This window comes from Sceloporus undulatus, chromosome 4, assembly GCF_019175285.1.
Source record: "Sceloporus undulatus isolate JIND9_A2432 ecotype Alabama chromosome 4, SceUnd_v1.1, whole genome shotgun sequence".
NCBI classification, from domain to species: domain Eukaryota; kingdom Metazoa; phylum Chordata; class Lepidosauria; order Squamata; family Phrynosomatidae; genus Sceloporus; species Sceloporus undulatus.
In genome coordinates this window covers 232,791,874-232,816,619 of record NC_056525.1, presented here as the reverse complement: position 1 = coordinate 232,816,619, position 24,746 = coordinate 232,791,874, and the positions used below count along the sequence as shown (strand labels likewise).

At 42.4% G+C, this 24,746-nt stretch overlaps 1 protein-coding gene across 2 annotated transcripts in view; it reads right to left on the bottom strand.

The window, feature by feature from the left end:
- Positions 1–21,824, bottom strand: part of DEPTOR (DEP domain containing MTOR interacting protein) — a 741,617-nt gene extending 719,793 nt beyond the window's left edge. Inside the window, exons 1-2 of one of the 2 annotated variants that reach the window (XM_042461765.1) lie at positions 21,494–21,824; positions 19,322–19,420 (exon numbers count right to left, since the gene is read on the bottom strand). In XM_042461765.1, coding sequence (XP_042317699.1) covers positions 19,322–19,410 — 89 coding nt within the window. In that variant the 5' untranslated portion in view covers positions 19,411–19,420; positions 21,494–21,824. The remainder of the gene's footprint in view (positions 1–19,321; positions 19,421–21,493) is intronic. The other variant, XM_042461766.1, reaches the window with a different exon arrangement.
- Between the last annotated feature and the right edge of the window lie 2,922 nt (positions 21,825–24,746).

Below are 24,746 nucleotides of genomic sequence, written 5' to 3'. Positions count from 1 at the left end.
AGATCCATTTCATGAGATCATGAAATTTGTAGTTTGGTGATGGCCTTGGAAAAGAATCATCATTGGAAAAGATAATAAAGCTTGATAAAATTGAAAGCAATAGGAAAATAGAAAGGCCACAACTCATGTGGACTGACTCAGTCAATAAAGCCATCACTTTGAATTTGCAAGGCCTGAGCAGGTCTATTAACAACAGGGTCTCTTGGAGGTTTCTCATTCATAGGGTTGCCATAAGTCAAAGCCACCTCGATAGCACTCAGCAACAGCAAAGCTCTTAGCATTCTCTGGTAGAGAACTCTAGGCCACTCTCCAGAAAATTCTAACTACATCATCAAACTACAAATCCCCCAAGTTCAATAGGATGGAGCTCCACTACAGATAAGTGCAATGAAACCACTGTAATTGTGTAGTGTACTTTGAGCAAGATGGTCCCATGTTTCTAACCCAGTGTAATGTACAGCTGTTGCTCCACATTTCTGGCTTTGACTTGGATTTGATTACTCACAGATTTGATCAATATGTTCTCTCTAGGAATCTCTAAGTCCTCCAGTGTGACTCTTGCCATACGTTGACCATAAAGTTGCTCTGGAGGACCTAGAGATTCCTAGAGAAAACATTCCAACTACTGGCAGATGTTGACCACAGAGTTGTGCTGGAGGACCTAGAGATTCCTAGAGATGTGTGCTCTGGTTTAAAAAAAATAGTGTTTTTTTTAAATTTTATTTGCAGTCTTTCTACTTTTGTGAGTGCCATGCACACCCCTAACATGTGAAGGGCTGACTGTAGCTTCATGTGTTACACATTGTGCACAAAAGAGTATTGTTGTTGTTGTTCTGTGCCTTCAAGTCACTTCTGTCTTATGGGGTTTTCTTTGCAGTTTTCTTCAGAGGGGGGTTGCCATTGCCTTCCTTGAGGCTGAGGAAGTGTGACTTGCCCAAGGTCACCTAATGGGTTTCCATGGCTGAGCCAAGATTCAAACCCTGGTCTCAGAGGTAGAGAAGAACTTCTGGCCCTCATCCCCTTCCCCACCATCACTCCCTTCTCCTTTGTGTCGTGTCTTTTTAGATTGTAAGCCTGAGGGCAGGGAACCGCCTAATTAAAAGATTGTATGTACAGTGCTGTGTAAATTTACAGCGCTTTATAAATAAAGGATAATAATAATAATAATAATAATAATAATAATAATAATAATAATAATAATAATAATAATAATAATAATAATAATGTCATAGTCCAATACTCATAGAGAATAATAACTCTAAAAAAGCTAGGTTATTTGAAAAAAGTTTATTTTAAAATTATTCTACTCATTAAGCAACATAGAACACAAAGCTGTGTTATTATTCATATGGCTGAGCATGTGGGGAAAACAATCTCAAGGGAAGAACCTGCTTTAAAATTAATTTCCAAGTCTCTCTGATACATAAAAAGTAGGTCACTGAAAAAACACGACACAGGAGGTCTTAAGGGGAGGCATCTTGAAGACGCAACATGATCCTTACTTGGAAGAGACTATTTTGGATAAATCTGGCAGCTTTCCACAGATATTGGTTGACACTTTCCAACACTACATTCCTCAGACTATTTATGCTTTATAATGGAGGAATATTCTTCATAAGGGAGTTGGGGGAGGGTATCTTAAAATTGAAGGTATTTCTGGATCAATATGGTTTGGCAAGGAAATGAAGGAAAATCTGCATTAAAAAACAAGAAACAAATACTACAGTGAATAAAACCTTTGATAAAGAAGCTCCTCCTTATAAAGTCTTTTTATGCCCCTTTTCTTCCTCATCCTCTGTACAGCTGTTGTTTTTTTAGCAGCATTGATAATGGGAGGATGGTGAAGGGGGACTGGAGAAATAGATTTTTGGCTCTGAGTCCCTTCCTACAACTAGCAAGGTAAACAGCAAAACAGAGAGAAAGGAGATCATATATAAAGCCTCCCGCACCAGCTCTCTGCATACATTTGCAAGCCTGATCACCAAAATGGAAATTATATCAAAAGTGGAGAGTAGTGAAAGGAGAGGGAAAGAACCCATCCATTTTGGAAGGAGCTTTGTGGTCTCTAAAAGGTTCAAAATGTTGATTACATATGCAATGCATACCTGACCTGATTGTTTCATTTCACATGTGCATGTTGTTTTGAAACATGTTGAACTGATTTTTTTTGTGACATAGGAACCTATCCCTATTTTTTTCATGCTATTTCTACATCTGGTGCCAAATTTTCTGGTAAAGCAATAACATCCAGGAACACAGTGAGTGTGTTCACTGAGGTATACCTATACAGAGGGCACTTGGCATTCACTAGGTTTTGGTTCCAGCCCTTCCCTTCCCAGGATACCAACATCTTGGTATGCTCAAGTCCTATTATATACAGTGGAGGAGTAAAATAGTGGCCCTTATATAAAATGGCAAAAATAAAGGTTTGCTTTTTGAATTTTTTGAAAAATATTTTCAAACTGTGGCTGGTTGAATCTGTGGATGCAGAATCCATGGATACAAAGGGCTGAATGAAATTGCAAACAATGTTCAACCTAAATCTTGATTCCATAACCATGTTTTTTCTAGAAGTATAAGCTTGCAAAAGAAAAACAACCTGTAAAAAGGCAGAATTGCTTTCCTTCCCTCCCCACAAAATGATTTGTAATTAATGATTTGTAATTAAGGGCCAAACAGTCACCCTTCTGAAGCAAATGAGTTTTTAAAAAACAGCCCATTTTTCTTCCTTCTTCCTTCATATCACTAGCCTTGATCTGAAACATTTCACCAGTCAAAATACATAGACAGACTTGGACAAAGCTTAAATACAAAGCCTGCTAGGAAACACAAACTAAAGTATCTTTTCACACTACACAGTTGTAGATCTTTGAAAACACTTTGCCATGTTGACATCCTACATAGTTCTGGCATTTGTAGTTTGGTGAGGTACATACTGGAAGTAGGCTTGCCATATCCCGCCTGGGGGTGGGACTTTCCCGGTTTGGGGCGGGTCTGCACGGTCCCGCCCCGGTTTGGCCCCGCCCCCGGGATGCCCCCCAGCAAGGCCCTGGAGACGGCTCCGCAATGACAGAGCCCTCCAAGGCCTCTCTGAGGCTTGGGAGACGCTGTTTCCCAGGCCCCAGGGAGGCCCTGGAAGCGGCTCCGCGGTCGGAGCTCCAGCTGCGGGGTCCTCCAAGGCCTCCGCGAGGCAGGGGAGGAGGAGGAGGCCGCCTGCCATTGCGGCGATTGCCTCGATGAGGAGCGGCCCCCACCTCTTTCCCGGCCTGGGAGCAGGCCAAGGCTTCCTCCCAAGCCGGGGAGGAGGAGGAGGCCACTTCCCACCGCGGCAATTGCCGCGATGAGGAGCGGCCCTTGCGCTCCTTCTCGGCCTGGGAGCAGGCCAAGGCTTCCTCCCAAGCCAGAGAGGAGGAGGAGGACAAGGTTTAAAAATGTAGGACCTTTTTTTAAAATTTCCTGGCTAGGAATTTTTTTAAAAAAGGTCCTACTTTTTTAACCTTGTCCTACATTTGTCTCGGTTTGGAGGTCCTCAGATATGGCAACCCTAACTGGAAGAGACTTCAAAATACATCATGGAACTACGTACCATAGGGGAGAACCATGTCAACTGAAATGGAATGAAATTTCTATAATTGGATAGTATAAAAGAGACATAAGAAGACTTTTTGCATAACTATGATTAAAGCTCTTTGAGTTCTGCAGTTGCATGGTATACGCTACATGGAGAATATATTATCCAGAATTTTACCGCTGCATCAACAGGCTTGAAAGCGTATGGAGAATACAGAGTAAGAACTAAGAAGCTGGGAATAGATCAGATGTCCAAGGGTCAGGAATAAACCTCCATACTTCTGAGATTTTAAAATATAAACTTAATTGTACACAGTGATGGACATTTTAGAGGCCTTGCACTAGAATTGGTGTGTGTCTTCAAGCTGACTCTAACTGATGACAAACTTGGCAAGATCTGCACAGAGGAGGTTTACCATCGCTTTCCTCTAAGACCAAGATACAAACCGTAAATGCCTGGTTGTTGTTGTTGTTGTTGTTGTATGCCTTCAAGTCATTTCTGACTTATGGTGTCCCTATCATGGGGGTTTCTTGGCAAGATTTACTCAGAGGAGGTTTGTCACTGCCTTCTCCTGACTTACCCAAAGTTACTCAGTGGGTTTCGTGACTGAACACACAAAGCCTTGTCTCCAGAGTTGTAGTTCAGCACTCAAACTACTATGCCAAATGTTGGCACTCCCACTATCTTTTAAAATGCTCATTTAAGGCTACAACAATAACTCCTCTTATAAGCAATTGTGGCAGACAGCATGTTATCAGTTAGGGTCATAACATGCTCCGTGGAATGTGGCTTCTCTATGAATTGAAAATCTAATATTTTGTCTTTAACCATTCCAGAACAGCCTTCTCTCAGCCTCGACCACAACTCCCATCACTCCAGGAAGCGTGGTCTAATGGAGAAGGCTTGGATGGTTAATGATTTGTAATTAAGGGCCAAACAGTCACCCTTTCGTAGCAAATGATTTGCTAATCTCAGCCAATAACTTCATCAATTATTTGTAGAGTCCCTTTTTTATTATTTCTGACAAGACTGGGGTCAAGTTGTACACTATACTCATTCAACCAAATGTTTTAAAATGCAATAATATATCTTGCCTTACTGATGACCTTTTCCAGGAATCTCATTCTTTTGACAAGATCAAGCAATGTGCTGGCTGTGGAGGAACTTGCTTTCCCTGGAAAAATTTCCAAAGAGGTTGCAGAAAATTGCTAAAAAGGTAAAGACTAGGTGATCCTGCACACTGATTTATTTATTATTTCAATTAGATTAAAAAACAAACAAAACCAATCACCACAACTAAGTAAAGAACAACTATTGGGTTGAGTTCACTGAAAAGAAATAATACATAATTGAATCAGTTGGGGTGTGTGTGAGTTTATAATGTCATCCGGGCCAGATTAAAGTCTTTTTTACACTACACAATTATAGCACTTTAATACTACTTTAATCACCATGATTCCATCCTATGCAATCCTGGGATTTGTAATTTTGTGAAGCACCTGCACACTCTGGCAATGAAATCCAAATCCCTCCCAAACTTCAAATCCCAGGAATCCATAGGACAGAGCCACAGAAGTTAAAGTGGAAACAAGTTCTGTAACTGTATTGTGAAAGAGACCCATGACATGAGGATTCCCTAAACTAGGAGTTCTCCATCTTTGATCCCTCAACTTCTGCATTCAGATGCCTCCACCAGCATAACAAATGATGATAACAATAAATTATTTATATTTTCTCGCCTCTCCCGGGTGGATCGAGGCAGGATTACAACCCAGTAAAACACATACAGAACCACATCAATAAAATACAGTAAAAGATAATTACATTAAAACTAAGTCATCACCATATAACAATACAATACAATTATGCAATGGTTAGAAGGTGGATTCTGGAGTTTAATCATCCTGGCTGGCTGTCCAGGGGGGTGATATAGTCAAGCTGATGCTGAAAAATATAATCAATGCATCCTTCAGGGAGGGTACCCTGCCTTCTTGTCTTAAGGAGGCAGTGGTCAGACCACTCTTTAAAAAGCCCTCCCTGGACCCTCTGGATAGAAATAACTATAGGCCAGTCTCGTTGTTACCATTCTTGAGCAAGGTGATTGAGAGGGCGGTCGCCAATCAACTACAGGCATTCTTGGATGAAGCTGATTATCTGGACCCATTTCAAACCGGATTCAGGGCAGGATACGGAGTTGAGACGGCCTTGGTCGCCTTAGTTGATGATCTCCGTCTAGGCATCGACAGGGGAAGTGTGACCCTGCTGGTGCTCTTAGACCTCTCAGCGGCCTTCGATACCATCGACCATGGTATCCTTCTGGAACGCCTGAGAGAGTTAGGTATTGGAGGCACTGTTCTACAGTGGTTCCAGTCCTACCTCTCGGGCAGATTCCAGATGGTGGCGCTAGGAGACAGTTTCTCTTCTAAAAGAGAGATAAAATTTGGTGTACCCCAGGGCGCAATATTGTCTCCTATGCTGTTTAACATTTACATGAAGCCGCTGGGAAAAATCATCCGGAGACATGGGGCAGGATGTTATCAGTACGCTGATGACACCCAAATATATTTCTCTATGTCTCAGACTGATGCAGTGACTAAGGATGGCATCTCTCCTCTGAATGCCTGTCTTGGGGCGGTAATGGACTGGATGAGGGAAAACCGACTCAAACTGAATCCAGGTAAGACGGAGGTACTTGTTATAGGAAACCCAAGCCCAGGTATGGAATTATGTCAGCCAGTTCTCGATGGGGTCACACTTCCCCTGAAAGACTCTGTCCGCAGCTTAGGGGTGCTCCTTGACTCGTCGCTTCACCTGACAGCTCAGGTAGATGCGACAGTCAGGAGCACTTGTTATCAGCTTCGGCTGATACGCCAGCTGCGCCCCTTCCTGGAGCAGGGAGACCTTGAAACAGTTGTACATGCGCTGGTCACCTCTCGATTGGACTTCTGTAATGCGCTCTACATGGGGCTACCCTTGTCCCAAGTTCAGAAACTTCAATTTGTACAAAATATGGCAGCCAGGTTAATTACAGGTACTCGTCGTACCGATCACATAACACCGGTTTTGAAATCCCTTCACTGGCTGCCAATTAGTTTCCGGGCAAGGTACAAGGTGTTGGTGATTACCTTCAAAGCCCTACATGGCTTGGGTCCAGAATACTTAAGAGATCGCCTACTTCCATACTGTCCGTCCCGCACTCTAAGGTCCTCGGGGAAGAATCTACTTCAGCCAATAAAATCTAGGCTAAGTTCAGTCACCCAGAGGGCCTTTTCCATCGCAGCTCCGAAGCTATGGAATGACCTGCCGAAGGAGATCCGTGACATTTCTACTCTTACAGCCTTTAAGAAGGCTCTTAAAACGGATCTCTTCCGGCAGGCCTTCCCTACCTAGTTCTACTCCCCATTTACTGTGACTTATGTCACTCTGTCCACCAATTCTTCTCTTAAATTTAATGAGAAGAATTAAATTAAAATTAATTAAAATAAAATCCTTGCCTCAAGAAGAAGAGCCCTCCCTCCATGACATCATCATCAGACCTGGGAGGGAGTGAAAAAGAGAGGCCCAACTTCCATCAGGCCTAACTGTGAATGTACTCACTTTGCTCTCTTTAATTTTATTGTATTTTATTTATTTATTGTATTTTATTTTATTATCTTTATTTTTACTGTTGTAACCCGCCTGGATTCCTTGTGATTGGGCGGGCTATAAATAAATTATTATTATTATTATTATTATTATTATTATTATTAATCTTAGCATTGGAAGGGGCCACAATGGCTATTTAGCCCAACTCCCTGCCATGCAGGAATACACAACTAAAGCACTCCTGAAAGATGTCCATCCAACTGGGCCGGCTCATCCATATAGGTGAACGAGGCAGCCGCCTAGGATGGCAAAATTTAGGGGCGCCTTGGCGGCTTTTTTGTATATTTTTTGTGTAATTAAACAATATTAAAGTGAAAACTCCTTACAGCAAGCGACGTATAAGCAAGCTACAATATGATAGTTTCTTTGTACAATGGCCAAAACATAAATGTGTACCCCCCCACCCCTATGTCTGTGGCAAATTTCTTAATTGGCTTTTCCACTAATTTCAATACTATGATGAGAGATTGGAACCTAAGGCCCATTACAGACGGGCCTGAAAATACGGACTGGGTCTGTATTAGGGTTAGAAAGGAGTGTCACTTCCTGACGCCCCTAACCCTAATACGAACCCAGTCCGTACAAAATGGCGGTGGTTGTTCCACACAGCCGCCGCCATTACAACATCACGACCGTGCCGCCTCCAAATGAGGCAGCGTGGACGTGATGTCTTTGTGCTGCACAAGGGCGCCTAGAGCGCCCTTTCCGCTGTGCAAGAAGGAGCTCCGTAATGGAGCTCCTTCTGGGGTTTGTGTCGCTGGGCACAGCCTTTACATGGCTGCGCTCAGCGATGCAGAGGAGAAAGGGGCCAAGCGGCCCCATTCTCCTCCTCCCCGCCATCGCCGGGTGTCCTTGGGGCTTGAAGCCCCAAGGACACCCCTTTCCAGGCCGCGGGGAAGCGGTCTTTTGCCGCTTCCCCACGGCCTGCAAAGCGGTGGATCAGGGCCTCGGAGGCTGCCGGTCTGGCAGCTGAGGCCCCGATACAGAGGGGAAAGGGGCGGGTGCAGGCCACCCCAAATGGGCGGTCTGTAACCCGCCTAAGTTTTATGTTATGTTTAGCATTAACAAATGAAACAGCGGAAATCAAGGGGTGAAAATAATTACGAGGGGCGACAGGGGGTGCCAAAATATTTCTTGTATAGGAGGGCCAAATACCTAGAGCCAGTCCTGCATCTAACCCTCTATGTAAAGCCCTCCTAAGATGGAGAGTCAAACAATTCCTACAGTAAAAACGTTCTTCCTAGTGTCCTAGCACTGGTTGTCATATAGACCGAAGGTTATTTTTGTTTGTTGCCACTTTTCTTTTCTCTTTATTCCTGGTAGTATCCCCCTCCCCACAAAAAGCATGGGCCATTGGTGAATGCATACTTTAAGACCTTTTGTTCCCACAAGATATAAACAGAAACCAAGTCTCCATAAATAAATCACTCTGTGTTACCCCCTCTGTTCAATCTACTTTAATGTGTCAATCTGTCTGACAATGCTGTTTTCCATACTCCTAGTAATCACTTGAAATTTTCCAGCAGTAACAGTCCCTTTTTGCAAAAGAGTGAGCTCCCTTCCCCCACATCCCTGTGACAGAAGATTTACTTCCCAGAAAATATCTGTTCAATTGCATTGACCATTCTAACTACTGAAGTTTGTGTGTACTCCAGATTCATGACACAAATGTCATGTTAACTACAATATAAAATCTACATTAATGACTAATACATAAGAGTGGTTGGCCATTGAATGTTTAACATTTCCACCCATTTCCCTCATTCTATGTCCCTCTTTTCCAAGTTTCACCATTTCTACCAAACACACTCAAAAGTCTTACAGTGCAATCAACACATGTTTGTTTGTGTGCCCTATAGAGTTCAACAGGGATTATTCCAGAGCAATATGTTCAATACTGTAGCTTTGACAGTTCACTGGTCTTCCAGAACAAAAGACTGTGACCAAGCCTGACAATACTTGTACTGTTTCAATCAGCATAAGGCCATAGTATAATTTGAAAAGGGAACACAGGTTACATGTGTAGTTGTTCACTCAACAGTAATTTGCTGCTGCTGAGAATTAAACAATCAGAATAGAATCAGAATGTGTTATGCCCATCCATTACCTAGGTAGAATAGCCTAACTTCCATTTTCAGTGATGACTTACTGAGTTTTCAGTAATAATACACTTTCAAAGGTGATATAATCTATGATACACAGATGGGATCATACAAAATAAAGATGTTTGCAACTTGCTAAAGCCTGGAAATATACTGTTAATGAGTAGCAAAGTTAACTGATCACATTTTGTGTAACAAACCTATCAAGATACAGTAGTCCAACTTTATCCACAATTTTGCTTTCTGTGGTTTCAATTATTACAGGTTAAGATCAAGATTACAGGTAATCTTTTCAGACCACAATTGACTGGGGGTAACTGAAACTATGGAGAGCAAAATTGATACCATCCGTGGTTGCAGGCATGCACTGGGAGTCTTGGGATATATCCCCTGCAGATAAGAGGGGAGTACTGTATCTACAACAATTAACTAACAGTATCAGAAACATTATCATTATACCAGTAGTATGTTATATAATGAAGAACCTCTCAATGATGTGTTTCATTAAAGAATTGTTCTCTAAATTTTAAATTGCTTCTAAAAAGTAGTATTACAAGCTCTGTGTCTTTCTAAGGCCCAAGTGGTGAGTTCTCAGAGGCAACTGGCTGCTGTTAGAAACAGAATGCTGAATTAGATAACAGTGGGAAAAGTTTTTTCTTTCTGTCTTTTTTTCTCTCACTCAAGGGTCACATCATGAGGAAAGATAGCCAAGAAATGACTATAGCCAAAAAGTCTCTTTCTCATTCTTTGGCCCAGTCCAGACGGACGGGAAAGGACGCCCTCGTCACGTGCGAGGGGCGGTGCTTCTAGACGCCCCTCGCCCCTCACATGTGATGAGGGCATCAAAATGGCGGCACCCTGTACAGATGGGCACCACCATTATGACGTGCCAGACGCATAGTGTCCGCACATCGCAGTGCCATTACAATGTCACAAGTGCACCATTGGCACACTGTGATGCCGTAATGGTGTCGCAAGAAGAACCCACTTTTCGCGGGTTCTTTTTGGTCCGTGGGGAAGTCCTGTGATCTGGAGGCTGCGGCTTCTCTGCGGACCAAAACTAGATGCCGGGAGACCATCCTTTTTGGACAGTCTGTCCTGCGCCTTTCTCTCTTGTCACCATCTTGCATTTGAAGGGTCCATCTTCTTTACATCCCCAACTTCTTCAACTTATTTTTCCATTTTGACTTTTGCAGCCTTTCCTCCTCCCTGTCACCCTTCTTCTGTAGTTCCTAGGTTGGGATCTAGATGAAATTAGGAAGAGCCTCCTTCTGCCCTCAGATTGTAGGCCACTTGCCTCTGGATTTGATAGCCCCTTGATCTGTGCCAGCAAATTAGTTATTACATACCCAGTGAATAGGACAACTCCTCTGTTTCTCTCAGTTGCAATGCTACTTATTTTGCCATGCCACTTTTACATGGCACATTTAAAGTATGCAGCACTTACTCAAATAAACACTTCCCCAGTTATATACATTAGAACACCTGTCTCATTACATCTTGCCAACCAGCTGTCCTAAAGATCCTTTTGAAAACTTCAAAGTATACTCTATAGCAAGTGGAAGTATATTTAGCATGGACATCACTATTCCCGGCCCATGACACTTTTGCATGTGTTCATTGGTATGCTTGTTCCACCCTGTTTCTGTATAAGTCCACTTGCATTTTGCCTGTTAGAAAACTGGTACTTAAATTAATATTCACATACATACGTTTGAAGGATATTGATCAAGTGCATGGAGCAACTGTCCCATGAGGAAAGACCACAGCCTTAAAAACGTATTCACTTAGAAAAAAAGTATGGCAGAGGTGCATAAAATGCCGTGAGGTGTGAAGAAAGATAGGTTTTTCACCTCTTAAGCCTAGAACTTAGGAATCATCCAGTAAATCGGACTGGTGGGAGATACAGATAAAAGGAAATCCTTCAGAGCATTGTAATACTATGGAATTTAACTATGGCATGCAGGATGTAGTGATGATGACTTCCAATTTGCATGTCTTTAAGGGAAATCAGAAAACTTTAGGGAGGATAGCACTACTGATGCTTATTTATTACAATGGTGACACCTTCATTGGACGGTACCTCCTTAGATAACTATTAGCCAATCTCTAATCTTTTTAAATTATGGTTATACAGCGAGTGATGGCATCACAACTCCAGTCTTTTTTGGATGAAACAAATTACCTGGACCCATTCCAATTTAGGTTTAGGCCTGGTTATGGAACAAAAACAGCTCTGGTTGCCTTGGTGGATGGCCTATATGAGGAGTTGGGCAGGGGAAGTGGGTTTCTGTTGGTTCTCCTGAACCTTTCAGTGGCATTTGGTACCACCAGTCATGGTATCCTTCAGGGTCATTTGGCTGATATGGAACTTGGGCATTGCTTTGTGTAGTTCAAGTCTTTTTTGGCTGAACATTCCCCAGGGGTGGTGCTGGCCATTAGCCTGTGAGGTTCCCTAGAGGGCAACATTGTCCCATATCCTTTTTAACATCTACGCAAAGCCACTGAGAGAGGTCAGCCAGAGGATTTGGAAGTCCTGGATCATTGTCTGGATTCAGTGAAGGACTTGATACAGGTTAATAAACTGAGGTTCAATCTGGACAAGACTGGAATGCTATTGATCTCAAGGCTGGGTTTGGGATCACAGCCTGCCCTGGATGGAGATGCTTTCCCTCTCATATATCAGGTATGTAGCTTTGGAGTGCTCTTGGATCCAGTGCTGCTCCTGGAAGACCAGGTTGTTACATTGGCCAGGACTGCCATTGCCCCTCTTTGGCTGGTGTGCCAATTATGCCCTTTCCTGGTAGACATTGGCCACAGAATCACTCTGGAGGACCTCTAGATGCCTTCAGAGCCCATTTTTCCTTCCTTATGCAGGTAAAGTGAAACCGTGGTTACTGATCCTGTGCATACAGTAGTCAGAGTATATTGTTTTAAGACAGCTTTTAAAAGTTTTTAAAGAGTACATATTTTAATGTGTTTTAAAATGTTTTATTTTTGTACTGTTGTAATTGTTTTTATTTGTTCGTTCCCTCGAGAGACCTTGTGGGCCGAGGTGTGATACAGAAATATCTTAAATAAAATAGAATAAAATAATATAAGCACCAGATACAGTCTGCCTCTGAATAATACCCATTACTGGACAATGTGATTAAGAGGGTGCTATTGCCCTCTTGTCCTCCATGTTTGTAATATTAACCCAAATACAGCAAAATGTGGGAATAAGATATGTCACCCTACCCAGAGTTCTGATTTAATTCAGCATGGTTTTTATGTTCTTATATTTTTCAAAATACACATTTCTAGATAAAATCTGGATTAAGGTGGCTGGGGCCTGGAGCAAAAATAGGACCCATTCTTAGACATGGTAGCAAATAAATGATATAAATCAGGAGTGGACAGTTGTGAAAGGCTAGGGGTGCATTAGCCCTTCAACGAAAACTTGGAAGCTGTACACCAAGAACTGCAAAGTTTTGCCCCAGATGCTTTCTGATGGCATGGAGAGCATTTTAGTGTTTAGTCCTCTTGAGCCATTTTAGAACTTTGAGATTTATTTTTTTAAAAAAAAAAAAACCACAACAATATGACATCAGCAGAAGTCACTTCCTATTCACTTCGTCTTTTTTAAAGGTCTTTCCTAGGCCTAAAATAACCCTTTACTCCCTAGAGATATTTTGAGGGGTATTTTGACCCCTTAGGGGCCACACAAAGAGCCTAGTGGGGGCATGAAGCCCATTGATGGCACTTTGCCCAACTTGACATAAATGAATGAATTACTAATAAAATACAAAGCATGATAGAGAGCAACACAGACATATTTCTGTGTGAACCCACTTTCAACCCTGCAGCTTCAGTGAGACTAACAGTTCAATCTCATGCATTTTTACTCCATTATTCAAGTAACATGTAAAAACTTGATGATAACAGAAGCGTCAGGAAATCATGACAGGAAGTAAGCAAAATACACCTTTTTTCCTTCAGCACTAGGTCCCCAGCCCATGTCAAATCTCATGCAATTGCACGAATAAACTATTCATAATATTGCCCTGTTGGTACATTTACTTATTTATTTCTCTCCTGATTTATACAATATTTTGTTAATCTATAAGTCTAAGAGCCAGTGTATTAAAATTCTGATTCACACAATAGAATGGGAAGTGTAGATCAATTCAGTTCATTATCAGGGTTCAAAAATATCAATTACTCAACTATTTCCTTACCACAAATGCAAAGTGTAGTCTAGGTATAAAGTCATTGGTATAAGGATTTCTTTATGAAAACACAAGCTAACTATGGATTTAATTCATCATTACATTTGTGTTACAAAATGGACTCAACTGCTGACCTGAACTACCTCACGAAAATACTTATTAATTTCCCAGGAATCAAACTTCACATTTGTTGCTGGAGAACAAATGATGATATTTTTCAAATATCAATGTATGTAATGCATGACTAGGGTAAACTCAACCCCTGAACATCATTTTGGCAGCCCCTGAAACCCCAAGATTTGTTCAGATGGGGTTTGTCATTGCTTTCCCTGAGGCTGAGAAAGTGTGACTTGCCCAAGGTCACCCAGTGGGTTTCCATGGCTGAGCTGGAATTGAACCCTGGTCTCCAGAGTCGTAGTCCAGCACTCACACTTTATATTCCAATGAAAACTGAGATATTTTGGCATGATGGGGAGCAGCTTATGGTTAGCTTCCAGCCACCAGATGTAATGGCTCATGCCAAGAAAAAAAAGGTGTGGCTCTGCGAGTGTTGTTGGGTTGCCATCTCACCTAAGCAGAATATCTAATGGAGGAATACTGGGACTTGCAGGAAACAAATAAGGGGGTGGGATACGCATTCTGCATCCCTGAAGCCACATACAAAAGGATACAAGAGAACCCAGATTCTTATAATATTTGCATGTGATGATTCATATTGTCCTCCTCTGAGTCTGAAAGGGTGTGACTTGCCCAAGGTCACCCAGTGGGCTTCCATGGATGAGAGGGGATTTGAACTCTGGTCTTCAAGTGTCCTAGTCCACCACTCGAGCCACTATGCCATGCTGGCCCTGTAAGGGAGTTCTTGGACAGTCTGTCAAATAAAGACTTGCCTTCTATAAAGTAGGATACATGGTGCCCCAAGCTCAGTATAATTAACATGTTATACCTAATACAAGCATCTGTCCCTACTAAGAATGCATGGTATATCAGGAATGCAGAGTGTCTACCTTCCATTTATGACTATTCCTCCTTCTGCCCTTCACTGATCTATTATCAAAGAGCCCGTGCAATGATGCACTGAACTGAACAGAAAAGCACAACAATATAGCTGACTACACCCAGGAATGCAAGTGACGACCCATTTTTCTACGCCAAATATTTTGTCTATTGTGAGCAAATACTGTCCAGCAATCTAAATTTGAAAGAGGAAAACTCCAAAAGCAAAGTTATTCAAGTAGACGCAGACAAATCTTTTCTTGAGGTGTGAAGAGCAAAGAAATAAATAAATTAAAAACCCATCTTCAGTTAACCAGCAAGGCATAACATGTATTAGGCATAACATGTTAATTGACTGAAGGTCAGACTATATGTGATGCAAAGTATGTTCTTGAATTTCACAGATGGGGTTTTCCTTTTCCATTTAAATATAAGCCAGCCAAAATCCCCTCTCAGAGTGTAGGGATTCATGTGTATGGGTAGGATATTTTCAGAGCTTGAAAGTTATGTTTTTGGATGACAATTCCCAGAATCCCTCAGACAACATGGATACTCCTAGCTGGATATCTGAATGATGCCACCATATGACAACATCAGATAACATCACCAAACTTGGTAATGACTCTCTTCAGAATACCTACTGTATAAACTCATGTATAAGTCTAGAAATTATAGTCAAAAAATTGACCCAAAAAACCTGAGCTGACTTATCCACAGGACAATGTAAGCACTGTACTTTAACTCTCATTTAAAAAGGTACCATTCCCTGGTGAAAGACAAGAGTGCAATCTGTCCTGGAAGCACTGCCCCCCCCTCATCCATCCAGTGTGAGCACAAACAGTGATGCCTGCTGGAATTTTGTGAGTTCTCTGGCATTGTTTTCCTTTGTTTCATCATTAAGATCCTTTGTTATATGTCCCTAAGTTTTATGCTAAACTTATCCACGGGTCCTATCAAAATCCATAATTTTAGCCACAAAACCTGCCTCGACTTATACATGAAGTTGACTTATAATTGAGTATATACAGTATTTTCTCAGCACATAATGCTCAGCTGTGATATGAACTAAGCACACCTTAACAAGTATTAGTTGCTGGTCAAATCTCTCCCACCCACATTTTCCAAAGCAGTACTGTCTACCACAAACATCTACAATTCAGAGCTGGAATTCCACAATAAAAAAGCAGGCAGGCTGCTTAATGACACTTTCAGAGCTAATGGCTATTGTTGTTTGAAATAAACAAGCCACACCTTCCCATTAAAAGTAGCCCTTTAGTAGCCAGGGCACTAGTTTTCACACCTAATAGGAAACTTCTTTCTGATGATAGTCAGACTAGATTACTCTTTCCACTGCTCAAAATCATCCTTCTCCAACCTTGCACACTTAAAGTATTTTGGCCACAATTCCCACCAGCCCCTGCCAGCAAGGGCCAATAGTGATGGATTATAGTAGCTGAAGTCCAAAATATCTGGAGGGTACTGGATTGGGGAAAGCTGTCTTAAAATTTGCCCAGGTACAAAGACACATGTTTGAATAGCAAGCATACTTGCTAAAACAACAGCAGAGGACCACCATCTCTGTGAGTTTTTCCAGAGCAGAAATATTTGCTTACTTTGTAAGTATAAATCACAGGGTGGCAAGCAGCCAATAAAATATATATATATATATGATCTTCTCTATATGTTACGACCATGGTAAAGATCACCACAATTATTATGCTGTCAGGTTCACATGTGCAGTTTAAAATAAAGCTTATATTTCAACCCCCTCTTATTGAACCAGTAAAGTTGACTATCATTATTGCATGAAGACTTGAGGGGAAATTTTGTGGGTGGGAGTACAACTCCCAATATACTCCCAAAGTATACCAACTATACTTTGCCTGAAGGGGAATTCAGAGAGTGGGTAGTCCATTAAAAGAAACTTTTCCAGATCATGATTCCACACAGATGTACCCCACCCTACAGAAGTTGAAACTCTTTTATACAGAGAATGTTGTTGTTAATTGTCATCAAATTGACTTTGACTTATAGGGACTCTATGAACCAAAGACTTACAAGTCACCCAGTTTTTCAACACCCCAGCCCATGTCTTGCAAGTTCAGAGTTGTGGTTTCCTTGATTGAATTCATCCACATCTAATGTGGTCTTGCTCTTATCCTGCTCCTTCCTACCAGCCAGAATACTCTGAGTTCATATCTCCCTTCCTTCATTAACTCATAAAAATATGAAACTAGCCTGCTGAAACCAATCAAAGAAGTCAAAATAATTCAGCATCCTGTTTAACTCAGAGGTCAAAAAAGAAAATTCTGAGATAAAGAAGACATATTGCTGCCTGAGGCAAAGGACAGGATGGTACCTTTTCGTGTACAAAAGCCAGCAATATTGTGGTGGGATTGTACCTTCTAATGCAAGAGACCAGTTTGGTCTGCTGTGTTGCCTTCACTGCTTTGTTGCTAAACAGAAATTAATAGTTGAGGTATCTTTCCTGGTACCTGTGCTGATTTCACTCAATGTGGGTGGAAAGAAGCCAAATGCTTGGATTGCCAATCTATATCATACCAGATGCACTATACTACAAACAACCTTTTCTCAATTTAGATTGCTTGCCGCAGGACTGGAATTTTCTCATTCCGAGATAATTAACAACCAGATTCTTACAACAAAAGTAATCAGACGCACAGAAGCACAGAGACTGTACCTGTTTCTCAGCTATACAGAAGAAGGCATTTTAATTGCCGTTGTTAGCCTGCATGCAGGGCTGTGATGCACTGCCAAACTAAATTGCCCCTTTTACCCAAGGTTAAAATTAAAATAATAAAACAGAGAAGACATTTCATTCTTTGCATCTGGCCACTCTCATGACAATATAGAAAAGACAACTAGCTTCTGTGTAATCTGTGTACACAGGGAAGGGATAGGCCCTAAATTTAGCCAGAAGACCAATTTATTCCATTGGGAATAAAAGAAAAAAAGAGATTCTTTGTGGCTAGCTACCTGTCATTACTTTCCTTGACCAAATCCAACTCTCTGGGGTTCCTAGATAGCTTTGTTCCTTCCCCTTAACACTGAATTTTGTATGCACCCTCCCCATTTTTAATGGTTCAAAACATCTCCTGTAGCTTAGCTACTGGCAAGAAGAACTTTAAGCCTTCGCTCTCACCTGCCATTAGAATGGAGACCCTTGAATTTCTCCAGCCCTCAGACTGAAAGGGGTTATCTATCTTGGGAATATATAGGAAGCTCACCTCCTCTTTACTATTTGTCCCTCTAACCCAGAAGTGGGCAACTCAAACAGGCCATTTTTCTTTCCTGCGCCTGTCTAGCAGGCCATACCATCACATTTCAGCATTTCCAAAGTGACATGATGTCACTTCTGGCTCGATTTTGGCCAATTTTAAAAAACCTTCCCCCTTTTTTCATCTGTTTTGGGGAGGTTTGGGGGCCAATAGGGTTTAAGGGAGCAAATTGTATCCTTTTAAGGCCCTTTTTGCAGATTTTGGGTAGGCTTTTTTGGGGAGGGTTGCCTCCAAATTTTAGTGGGGGAAATTAGGGGCTTTCAGGAGCTTCCATGGGCTGCACATAGGGGTCCCAAGGGCTGCATACCACCAGATGACCCAACTTTGCTCATCCAGGTTTCTCCACAATCAGAGTTCTTTTTCATCATAGAATCACAGAGTTCGAAAGGACCTCAAGGACCATCTGCCACACCTTGCTGCCATACAAGAATCCACAACTAAAACACTTCTGAGAGGTAAGCATCCAACCTCTGTTTGAAGATTTCCAAAGACAAAAAGAGTCCACCAGATCGTCTATTCCATTGCTGAACAGTTCTTACAGTCAGGATGTTCTTCCTGAAGTTTAGGTGGCATATCTTTGCTTCTAATTGGAATGCATTGGTTTCTGTTGGCAGCAGCAGAAAAAAAGCTTGCTCCATTGTCTACATGACATTCCTTCAAATATTTACAGATAGATGTTATATGCTTGCAGCCATCTCTTCCCCAAGCTAAACATACTTTGTTTTGTCTAAGTTGTTACTCATATGGCTTCATTTCCAGACATTTTATCATCTTTGTTGCCCTCCTCTGAACATGTTCCAGCTTGTCAATACCCTCACGGAATTGTGGTGCCCAAAAGTGGCCATGTTATTCCAATGGTGAGGTCTGACCAAAGCAGAATAGAAGGGTATTATTACTTTACCCAGTCTGGACATTGTATGAAAGCTGATGCAGACTAGAATTGCATTGTTTTTTTAGCCGCTGTGTCACACTGCTGACTAATCATCTTTTTCTTGATTACCTTCAAGTCATTTCCAACTCAAGGCGACCCTATGGCAAATCTATTACAGGGTTTTCTTGGCAAGATTTGCTCAGATGGAGGATTTGCCTTTGTCTTCCTCTGGTGACTGGCCAAAGATCACTCAGTGGGTTTCCATGGCCAAGCTGGGATTTGAACCCTAGTTTCAAGAGTCATAGTCCAACACTCAAACTGCTAAACCACACTGGCTCTTATAATCGTCTGCGTTTTTAGCAGGATAGACCAGTGACTGATACTATATCAAGGGGTGGGAATGACGCAACCCTCACGATATTGTTGGATTGTATCTCCCAGCATTCACCACAACTGTCTGTACTGTCTGGTGCTGCTGGTAGATTCCATCTGCAGGTTTCTGCAATTTCTGCCCCTGGTCTACACACATAGCATCCTTCCCATCTGTACCTGCCTACAAAGAATCTCTCCTATTGTTCCCTACTTTCGTGACATTTGTGCTAGGAGTAAAAACCAGAATTTCCTACCGTAACTGCTCTCCTGTGAGCAGAACCTCAGCCATGTGTTCCAGTTCAGTAGCCCTCTGCTGCATGGGGCCCAGGCTGCTTTCCTCCATTGCTACCAACCTGGCAAGAAAGAGCCAGACAATTAAAAAGAGCACAACAAGATCTATATCTTTTGCAGCACACCAACATTTGAAGGGACAAGTTAGCGATAGTCTTCTAGCCTCTAACATACGTAAGGGTTATATCTATGGGGAGGAGGGGGTACAAAATGAGGGCATTGTCCCCAATAAGAATTCTGCCCCACCAAATGAAAATTTCTCTTCAACCCCTAAATTTATAGCAGTGCAGAAAGTAAGACACCTAGAATTCTTGTATTTGCTGCATTTGCATTTCTTTGGAAACTTTGCTGGCCTCATTTCTTTGGGTGTCTAAACTGTACAGTGGACCCTTGTTATACGCTGGGGTTTGGTTCCAAGATCTACCGTGTATAACAAAATCGTGTATGCTCAAGTCCCATTAAATATAATGACATAGCAAAATGGTTCTCTTATAAAAATGGAAAATCAAGTAAATTTATACTTTTTTTAGAAACAGTCTCAAACCGTGTATGCTTAAATCCGTGTATAAAAAATCCGTGTATAAGAAGGGCCGACTGTATTTCTAAGTGCTCAACTGAAATTTTAAATTATTGCAGTGCTAGAAATTTGGGGACTGGCCCAAAATGTCATCTGGAGTGGGGCAGAATTCTTATTTATGAAGCAATGCCCCCTATTCCTACCCCTCCCATAGTTATACCCCTGCTGTAAGATCCACCCAAACCATACTGTATCTTGATTCCCATTCTGTACAGATGGCCTCCCCTCCCCCCATTCACTGGCATCTTGAACCTTCATATACAGCCTCTTAGAAAGACTATTATGCCTCCAATTTAATTGCAAATAGTATATCAGTCGTCTTTTTTGCTTCCTGCAGCCCAATCCACATCCTAGCCTCCAGTTCTTTCACAATTTGCAGCCTGTAAATGCATTTCTTCTCCAGCTTAACAAGTTGTCAGCCTTCCCAGTCCTTTAATTAAATTAATGTTCCTCGCAGACCCACACATTCCTTCCCTGCACAATCCCTTTTGCAGCCTAGGAAAAAAAAGAAAGAGAAAGAAACATAAACAGAAAAAAGAAAAGAAAAGAACCTTAATTCAATGGAGTCATTTCTGCTCTGGACAGTTGAGGAGATGTTAGCTTTAAGACAGGTCAAATACAGTGTCTTTTGTCCACCTTCTAGACATCAGTCATCATAATTATGCATAGTTTCTCTTGTCTACCTTCTGGCCAATAATAATAATAACAACAATAACAGTCATAAAATATAGTGTCTTTTGTCCACCTTTTAGACCTCAGTCTTCATAATTAAACATAGTTTCTCTTGTCCATATTCTGGCCAATAATTATAACAATCATCAACATCAAATATAGTTTCTTTTGCTCACCTTCTGGACATCAATAATAATAATAATAATAATAATAATAATAATAATAGCCTGAATCCTGTTAGTTGTAACTAGAGTAGACCCATAAAATCAGTTGTTGAATGGGGAGTCAACACATAGGAAAACCCCATTGATTCCACTGATCTACTGTAATTGGAACTATCAGGATTCTGGGCAAATAATATAACAATAAAAATAACAATCCACTGATTCAGTTGATAGCCTGAGGGCAGGGAACTGTCTAATTAAAAAAAATATGGTAAGTTGCTCTGAGAGCCTTTGTTGCTGAAGAGCGGGATATAAATACTCAAAATAAACAAATAAATAAATAAATCTTGTCCACTGCAATTGGGACTATCAAGATTCTGGGCAAACAATGATGATGATGATGGAGGTGGTGGTGGTTTTAATCTTTTCTCTGTTCCTCCTTCACTTCCAGCCTCCTTTTCATTTGTGTCCAATCTCTTCTGAGAGAGCTTTGCTAACCACCTGAAGTGCTCTTTTTTTAAAAAAAAAAATCCCTAGAGGGGAAACAATGTGATAATAAATCCAGATATCAGTAACACTGTTTCTTTCAAGTGTGTATCAGGCAAGAGAAGAGGAACTGACAGCGATCCCACACACAAAATGCAACACACATAAACACACACACCAGACACTGCTTTTGTCCTTCTTGCCCACCCTCCAACCTTTGCAGGCTTTTGGCTCACCTGGGTTGCAGGAGGAACACAGTCGCCTCTGGTGCCTGCACCTTCCTCCTCCTGGAAAGCAGAGCTCCCACCACCTAGGCTTCCTCCTCCTTGTATTTGGTTGTGTGTGACAGAGGAGGGACACGTGGTGGTTGCAGCTGCCAAAAGCCAGCCTTATTATTCCTTAGGCCCTTCTCCAGCTTAAAGGCAGCAACAGCAGTAGCAGCAGTGTCCCCTTGTGTCCAGCATCCTAGTGCTTTGCAAAAGGGGGGAAAGGCTCAAGGTCAGGAAGGGCTGAAACTATTATAAGGGGAAGAGAGAGATGGCTCCAACAAGCGACCTTTGCAAAGACTGCCGAGGCAGCAACTCGGCTGCAGAAGAGGAGGTGCTTCTGCCTTGCCACGGCCAGCTGTTTCATCCCCTCCAGCTTTAACTCAATCCTCCCTGAAAGAAAAACATTGGCAGCATGAGCTTGCGTAGACTTCGGGCCACTTCCTCAGATACTTTTGGTGGCATGCAAGCCAGGCACACACACACACACACACACACACACACACACACACACGCCATAGGTATGTGAGAATGTCGATTCAAATTCAAAACACATACCTAGGGCACATAAATCGAAGCATAATGCAGACAAGACAGAGGTGCTCCTGGTCAGTGTTAAGGCAGATCAGGGAATTGGGGTGTTGCCTGTGCTGGATGGCGTTACACTCCCCCTGAAATCTCAGGCTCACAGCTTGGGTGTGCTCCTGGACTCCGCTCTGAGCCTGGATGCCCAGGTCATAGCAATGGCCAGGAGTGCGTATGCACAGTTAAAACTAGAGCACCAGCTGTGTTCATTCCTTGAGCTTATGGCAGCACATGCCTTGATCACATCCCATTTAGACTACTGCAATGCACTCTACGTGAGGCTGCCTTTGAAAACAATCCGGAAACTTCAGCAGGTTCAAAACACAGCAGCCAGAATGCTGACCGGAGCCAGTTACAGGGAGCATGTAACTCGCTTGTTAAAACAGCTCCACTGGCTACCTGTTCGTTTCAGAGCACAATTCAAAGTGCTGATCATGACCTATAAAGCCCTACATGGCTTGGGCCCAGACTATTTGAGAGACTGTGGTGGGGTACAGACAGCCCCTTTGGGGCGGCCTGCATCTGCCTCTTTTTTTGCCAGGTTGGAGGCAGGGCAGCCTCACCAGCAGCCCCTGCAGCTTCAATCCGGCGCTTTTCCATTCCACAGAGAAGCGGCAAAATGCTGCTTCCCCATGGACTGGAAAAGGGGGTTTTGTAAGCGGCCTGGGGCGGCACGAACACATCATGCCCATGCCGCGCTGTTTGGACACGGCGTGTGTGTGACATCATAATGGTGGCATCCATGTACACAGAGCGCTGCCATTATGCCGCTGCCAGCACATATTAGGATTAGGGAGCATGTACATGATGCACACTCCCTAACCCTTATACTGGCACTGGTACGCCGCTTTGGTGGTCTGTACTGCACCTGTATCCCCATATGAACCTGCTCAGGAGGTGGCTTTCTTTCCTTCCTATGAAGATCACGTGCTTGCCTGGTGAGGACAGTCTTCTTGGTGGTTTCTCCCAGCCTCTAGAATGCTTCCTCGGGAAGCTAGGTTGGCCCCCTCCCTGCTGGCCTTTAGCTACCAAGTAAAAACATTTTTATGCCGGCAGGCTGGAGTAGGTGGGTTTTTAGACTGTTTTTAACTTGTGTATATTTTATGTGATTTTATATTATGTTTTATATTGTGCATATTTTATGCAATTTTATGTATAGACATTTTAATTGTTTCAATAAGGTTTTATCTGTGAGCTGCCTTGGTTCCCTCCAGGGAGAAAGGAGGAATGTAATATATATATATATTATACACACACACACACACACACACACACACACACACACACACACACACACACACATATATGCACGCCTGTCCCTGGCTTCCACTACACCAAGGCATCTGAGGAAGTGGACTGAAGTCTACGAAAGCTCATGCTGTCAACTTCTTTCTTTCAGTTAGATGCATCTGAAGAAGTAGACTAAAGTCTATGAAAGCTCATGCTGCCAGTTTCTGTCTTTCAGATCTGCCCTCACTTTAGTGTTCAGTTGTATCTGAAGGTTACAGCTTTAAGGGGCCTTTCTCCTTAAGGCTCATAAAAAGGCACTGGGTTTGGGGGTCTACACTACAAAGTTATAAGGTGTTCGCTGCACCAAAGAATTAAATTAGTCTGACACCACTTTAGCTGGCATGGGTATGTAGAGAGATCATGTACCACCTTTGAGACTGATTGAAAGAAAGTTGACCAGAGTTGTGCTGCAGAATCTAGAAGTTCCTAGAGAAAATACTTCTCTAGGCATTTGTAGGTCCTCCAGCATGATTCTATGACCAATGTCTGGCAGATGTTGACTACAGAGTTGAATGGGAGGACCTGGAGATTCTTAGAAAGGTGCTCTCTTAGGTAAAAAGAATACTGTTTTTTTTTATTTGCGTTTTTTCCACATTCACAGGGGTCCTTCAACCCTAACCCCAGCAAATGTGGAGGGACCACTGTAAATGGAAACAGACTCCCAGAGTCCATCAGGCAGCCTGTCTATTGATGGTTGTCTATTCTTAGTTATCCTGGATTTTAGATAGTACATGCAGCACAAGGAAGAAGCAGAATAGATGGTGCCACTTAAGACTGTGAGGTTTATCGCACCGGGGTTAAAACGTTCCCTGGTGTGTTCTAACGTGCATGAGCGGGGCCGCGCATGGAGTGTGATGGAAACCCGATGGGGCCCAGAACGCTATTTTTCCACACAGCAGAACACCAGTTGCCGCCAGGCATTCCCATCGCATTCCCATGGAGTTCCAGAGGGCACAATTTCTGGGAACTGTTTCAAAGCGTTAGAATGTTTTAACCCTGGTGCGATAAACTTCTGTAAGTGAGGAAATCCCATGCTCAGCATCCTCACCTATATAATAGAACAAACCCATACAAGCCTGCAAGCAGATAACATGTACAGTGGATGCTTACAATGACAGCTGGTGCCCACACAGGTGGATAGGCTCAATAAATAAGAAGCTGGGGGGTGACCAGAGATGGAGCCAACTATACAACTCAGGTCTCCTCTCTTGCAAAATGTAAGAGCACCTTGTATGCCCCTGAGAATGGGAGCTGAGAATTAGGGACCAATGTCCTATCAGAGAATAGGACCATCCCTGGTTAGGCAAGTGGGCCCAAACAACTAAAATGTTCTAAAATAGTAAAAGGG